General features: G+C 37.0%; 1 protein-coding gene across 1 annotated transcript; it reads left to right on the top strand.

The window, feature by feature from the left end:
- The first annotated feature begins 1,551 nt into the window (after positions 1-1,551).
- NPVF (neuropeptide VF precursor) lies at positions 1,552-3,569 on the top strand. Its single transcript, XM_004828363.2, has 2 exons — positions 1,552-1,689; positions 3,186-3,569. Exons 1-2 carry the CDS (start codon positions 1,552-1,554, stop codon positions 3,567-3,569), a joined length of 522 nt encoding a protein of 173 aa, XP_004828420.2.
- Positions 3,570-6,133: the final 2,564 nt, after the last annotated feature.

Below are 6,133 nucleotides of genomic sequence, written 5' to 3'. Positions count from 1 at the left end.
TTTGAATCTACTGACCACAAAAAAAGGAAGTTCCATCAGCACTTTGCAAAGGAACAATTTGAAAGAGAAATGCATTAAATCCTCGGGGAAATTAAACCCAAATAATCCAATAACAGTCTTACAAAATTAACCCTAGACTATAAATTGAATTAATTGCCTCCTATTGCGGGGATTCTTGGCTAGCACGGACCAAAACAAATGAGGCCAATGATGTCAACTGCCTGAAGAGAAGCTGTGGGCAGTGGGACCTCAGGGTACCCAAGAGTTTACACACTGTTGTTTTTCTAATTTACTCTGGAGATCTATAATCTGGAGAAGGATCTTCACTTCCGCCCATCACATACCTTAAATTATGGCACTTTGTGGGAGTGGCTCGAGGTGGCACAATCCTTGACACAAAAGGTGCAACTTTATGACTTGCTCTTTTGTGAACTCACCTCTAAGTGTCTGTGTCTAGAAGGAGCTAGAGATCAATCACTGTAAGGTCTCTGTCTCCTGAGAGGGTTGAATGGGCAGATGGGAACAAGTAATGATTTCTCTAGAACCTAGGCAGTCTAATGATAAGGCAGGTCTTTAAGAATATCAGTCATTGCTCCAAAAGAGACGTGCTTTGGCATTTCAGGACATAAGCATTTATTTCTATAAATTATTTTCTGATGCCATGATGTCAGTATGCCTGTGGCAATGTGAGATTACCCAAATAATACGAGCCAGGGGAGCAACAAAATTAGCATGTGTGTGACTTACCAAACCTTTGCCAGGGTTCTTAAGGGCTCTGAGGAGGAAGGTAGGATACGGCATCATCACAGAAATACAATCCCAGTGATTTATACAGTTTTGCCAAATAAGGCCCACGGGGAAGATAGAAAAGGCCTAGAACTGCCTCCAGTTTCTCTTGAGACAGCCTGTTTGTCAAAACGCCTAGCTCATGGTCTTATGCCCTCCTTTCACATCATAGCTGGCATTTAATCCTGACACTTTTTAATAATCAAACAGCATTTTACGAAAAGTTAATTAATGTCATTTTATTTGGGTACTATGTGACTTAGAACTCTTTTTATATTCTGAATTTTGTTTGACATTTTGAAAATACTATGCCTAACTCTTTTGTGTGGGTTAAAAAAAAAAACAGCACTTTTTTTAATATAGCTAGCATGAATTGAATACTATTTTTTTCCCTTCTCAAGAATTGACGCAAACACCAAAATATTTTTCATTCGAGGTCAAAGAAATGAAGCATTCTGTTTGTTTGGAATCTTAATCACCATGGTCCCAAACTTACCTAATTAGAAGCTCCTTCATAATGAGGAAAATTATTTTCAAAGTTAATGAATTTGCAAACAGGAAGATTGCTGTCTTTCCAGAATGAATTACCCACATTCCTTAAATATATAGTTAAACACTAATTAATATTAGTACTTAAAATATGTGGGATTGGTTTCACTGATAAATGAAACTTTCCTTTGTTTTAGACAGTATAAAAAGACTATGATTCCCCTCCTTGTAGACATTAGGCTGCACATAGAAACTTAATTCTAGATTCTGAACAAAATGAAAGTTATTTCATCAAAATGCTTCATTTTAGTGATTTTAGCCACTTCAAGCTTGTTAACATCAAATGTCTTTTGTTCAGATGAATTAATGATGTCCAATCTTGCCAGCAAAGAAAATTATGACAAATATTCTGAGGTAAGTTTTTTGACTCCAACATGACTAATATTAACTATATATTTGTCCTAAATCTAATGCATTTTTATTTTTTAAAGAAAAAGGAATGTTTGTGCTTTGTTGTTTGTCCAATTGCAGCCTTCCATGACAGTGCGTTGATGTAACTTGTATTTTTTAATACAACAGCAAACAGTCTGGCATAATGACAGTTTATGTACAGGATATGATACTTAGCAAGCACAAGGTACATTAATAATTTTCAATTGATTCAGAAGTACACAATTGTAATAAATAGTTGCAGAAATAAGACCTGGATATATTTCAGCTGAACATTTGAGTTGTCTTCAACTACAAACAACAACAAAAAGAAAAATATGTAAGGATTATCTGTCCTACTTAGTAATGATGAGCCAGTAAGTTTATGGTACATCTATATCAAAGTAACGTATTTATCCTTAGATGGTGGAATTGCAAGATATTTCTATTTTATTTTTTATGATTTTATATATTTTCCAAACTTGCTGAAATGAGTATGTATTTCTTTTCACAATCAGAGAAACGATCATTTAAAAATCTTCATAGGGACAAATTTTCATGGTAAAGCTAAATCTAATTAAATATTTGCTGTATTTTAAATGGTTCATTTAAGGTTGGTATGTTAGTGGTACATAGCCCACAAACCAAACAGTGCTTTCCTAAAAATGTAACTTGTGTACTAATAAAAATACAATCAGTTTCTTAGAGCAGAGCTCTGAATATGAGCGGGTAAGAAAGACGATGGAGCCTCCTCTAACTCTACCCCAAAACCTGGCCAGCATCTCTGTTTTCATGTATCCACCACTTCAGCATTTAAAAAGAGGAGACACAGGGACATGAAGAGGCAGTGGGAGGTTTCTCTAAAATCAAAATATAAAAAATACATGAAATATTTCATAAATAACATGGATCAAAAGCTGAAGGAGAATAACTGCAGTAAGATAAATGTTTGCCTCCTTTCAATCCTTTGTATGCTCCTGCTGCTCAAACACATTGCTGTATTCGCTCTATGGACTTTAGTAATATTTTACGGTTGTCTTACAATAGTCCAGGGATAGAGAAACTGGACTGCTTTAAGAAACCTAATATGAACTATTTCTTTAAAAATTCTGCCTATGAAAACACAAACTTTGTTTGTTGCTTTAACAGTTCTGCAAACTAAAGTCTGGGTTTAAGTTAATTCGGGGTTTAAACCTATTGCCTATAACAATAACTTATTATTTTAAGATTTAAAAATTTTTTTTTAATTTTTTTAATTTTTATTAACATATAATGTATTATTAGCCCCAAGGGTATGGGTCTGTGAATCTCCAGGTTTCCACACTTCACAGCACTCACCATAGCACATACCCTCCCCAATGTCCATAACCCAACCACCCTCTCCCTCCTCCCTCCCCCCAGCATCCCTCAGTTTGTTTTGTGAGAGTAAGAGTCTCTTATGGGTAACAATAACTTATTTTAATATACATTTCCAATCATAGCCTGAAGGAGACCTTAAGGGGGAAAAGGAAAGAAGTCTGAATTTTGAAGAACTAAAAAACTGGGGTCCAAAAACTGTCATTAAGATGAGTGCACCCACAGTCAACAAAATGCCACACTCGGCAGCCAACTTGCCGTTAAGATTTGGGAGGACCGTGGAAGAAGAAAGAAGCACTGGGGTGATGGCCAATCTGCCTCTGAGATTTGGAAGAAATATAAAGGAAAGCATCTCAAGACATGTTCCTAACCTGCCCCAGAGGTTTGGGAGAACAACAGCCAAAAGTGTCGCCAAGACACTGAGTGATTTGCTCCAACAATTCATGCATTCGCCATCTGCCAGTGAGCTACTCCATGAACTGCCAGCCTCAAGAAATCCAGAATTCTGATCAAAAACTCCCAGGGTAAATACCCGAAAACCAGTTAAAATGCATGGGCTCTTGTATGTAGCTGCCAGAAATGTGAAAAAGGATTACCTCTTTTCAAAAGAAATTTCTAAGAGAGTTAAGAGTCTTAGGAGGAAAAAAGCAAAGAGAAAGGGAAATAAGTACCTAAACTGAGACCTACAGAGGGTCAGATATAAACATGAGTAGCAGTAGGAAGTAATGACGTGGCTTCCCCTAAGCCCCACATGGGCATCAACCTCACTACTCTATAGCCACACACTGAGTAAGAAGATTCGATGATGTGATTGGGAATTAGGCCTGTGACATATAGTCCAACATTTGACCTCTTTAATGTGAAAGGTCCCGCATGAGGAAGCTATCTACAAGGACAAAGGAAGGCATCCCAATACCCCAGGTCTCAAATTCAGAAGGTTTTCATCCTCAACCTTAAATCAAATTTTTTTTATTTTTTCTGGACCTCATTTTATAAGTGAGTTCTAATTCAATCATTGTTTGCTTTAGGAAGTATTTAATAAGATATCTACTATGTACAAATCAGAAAGCAAGAGGTCCATAAAATTAATAGGCAACTTACCTATTATTTTCTAATAGAGTATATGTAAAAACAACAAAACCAACAAATTTCTATAAAGTGGAACATGACACTTTAATTAAGGCCTTTAGAAAGGAAGGCAGCAAGCTGTGACACCTTAGAAGGGAGACATTTTCAGAACATTCCTGATTTTATTTTTTACCATGGCTCTTGTCCCCATCTGACATATGTTCAGAGTCCATTCCCCCTTAGTAGAATTTTGGGCCCATAAATCCCATGCTTTTTGTCCACTGCATATCCCCAGTGCCCAGAAAAAAGAGAGAGAGAGAGAAAGGAGAGTATTTCTACATGTGGAAATCTGAGAAATTTTTTTGAGTTAGACTTTGAAAGATGGCTCTGTTTTGAATATTCAGAGACTGGGGGAAGGAGAGAAGATACTTTCAGGCAAAGAGCAGAGTATGAACCACAGCTGGGGTACGAAGGGGTATGAAAGCAGCAGGGGTACGAAGAGGAGAAGAAAGAAGGTAAGAAGGCGAGGAGGTAGGGGTAAGAGCAGAAAGTGCACTCGGGGCTCAGTAAAGGACATTATTCATCAAGGAAAGGAGAACCACTGACATTTCTGCTGAAGTCCTGAGACATAACATGGAAGCAGAATTTGGCAGCTCACCAGATGTTGCCAGTGGGACAGTCATGAGGGAGAGGGATGAGTCAAGGGTAAGTTGGTAAACCTGAGTATGCACCCATTACAAATTAAGGTTCTCATCAACATCTCACTCGTTTCAAGTGCAACACAATTCAACTCAAGTATAATGAGGCAGTTAGGATCATGGCTAGTATTTTTGTATGTATTCATGGCATTGTTATGATGGATAAGAACATTTTGTGTGGCTTCCATTTTAGGAGACTGGGATTCAAGGAAATAGATGGTGCAGAACTGAAACAAGAAAAATAAGCCTGGAGCTTGTCCCTGAAGACGATTTAAGCTGTGGTCTATAATCTACAAGCAACTCTACAATGAGGACACCAATGGATAAAGAGTCACTGTATTCTTCTGATGGGTTATCACTGACAACAATTTTTCTTCGTCACTAGAGCTAGTATCTTAAAAAGCTATTTTAAAAAATTTAAAGAATATTATAATGTAAATATGAAATAATTTTTGTCTAAATAAAAAGAACATGGCAAATACTTAAGAAGCCTCTGGTAATGAGGAAAGAGGAAGGAGGGGGGCACAGAGGAAGGCTGAAGCCATCTCACCATCTTATGTAAAAATCATAGACACAGTCACACTGAAATAAAAAATTAAATAGAGGAATAGCCTAACAAATTTTTTATGAAATTTAAATAATTTAAGAGAGTAACATGGTTGACAAGTGAACAAGAATAACAAATCACTTACAAACGTGTTTTTATACACCCACTTTTTTTTTCCATCGCATCAACTGTTAGTGATTCTATGATAGGCTGAAATTTTTCTAAAAAGAGAGATTATTTTTAAGGCAGTTATTATATACTTCTTTAAGTGTATCCTCTATTTGGAAACTTGCTTTCTGGTGTGTCTCTTTTCTCATTTAATAGTTCAAGTTTTTGATTTGCAGAAAAAATCTGGTCACTCCTAAACTAACAATTTACAAACACAGTACACTACAACACAAATGCACAGTTATTCAACTTTAGTCATAAGAACATGAGGTCCCTAATCAGATATAGCTGGTTTACTGAACAGTCTCAAGTCCATAGGGTGCAAATAAGAAATGGTGCTATTTTCCCTCCTATCCTGCCCCCAGCTGTGCTGTGTTGAATATCCTTTCCCTGCTGGGTAGTGATTCCTTAATGAGAGACCTTGGACAGAATCTATAACTTCCTCGGTCACTTCCTGATATTAAAAAACTCAGTCAAGTCCACAAGAAACAGACTCTTAACTACAGAGAGCAAACTGATGGTTACCAGAAGGGATGTGTGTGGTGGGGGGAGGGTGGTAAATAGGTGGTGGGGATTAAGGAGGGCACTTGCT

The sequence above is a fragment of the Mustela putorius genome, unplaced genomic scaffold (assembly GCF_011764305.1).
Source record: "Mustela putorius furo isolate JIRA1106 unplaced genomic scaffold, ASM1176430v1.1 tig00003845_pilon_pilon_pilon, whole genome shotgun sequence".
Taxonomy (NCBI): domain Eukaryota; kingdom Metazoa; phylum Chordata; class Mammalia; order Carnivora; family Mustelidae; genus Mustela; species Mustela putorius.
Note: the sequence above shows the minus strand (reverse complement) of the source record. Positions and strands in the feature narration are given on the sequence as shown.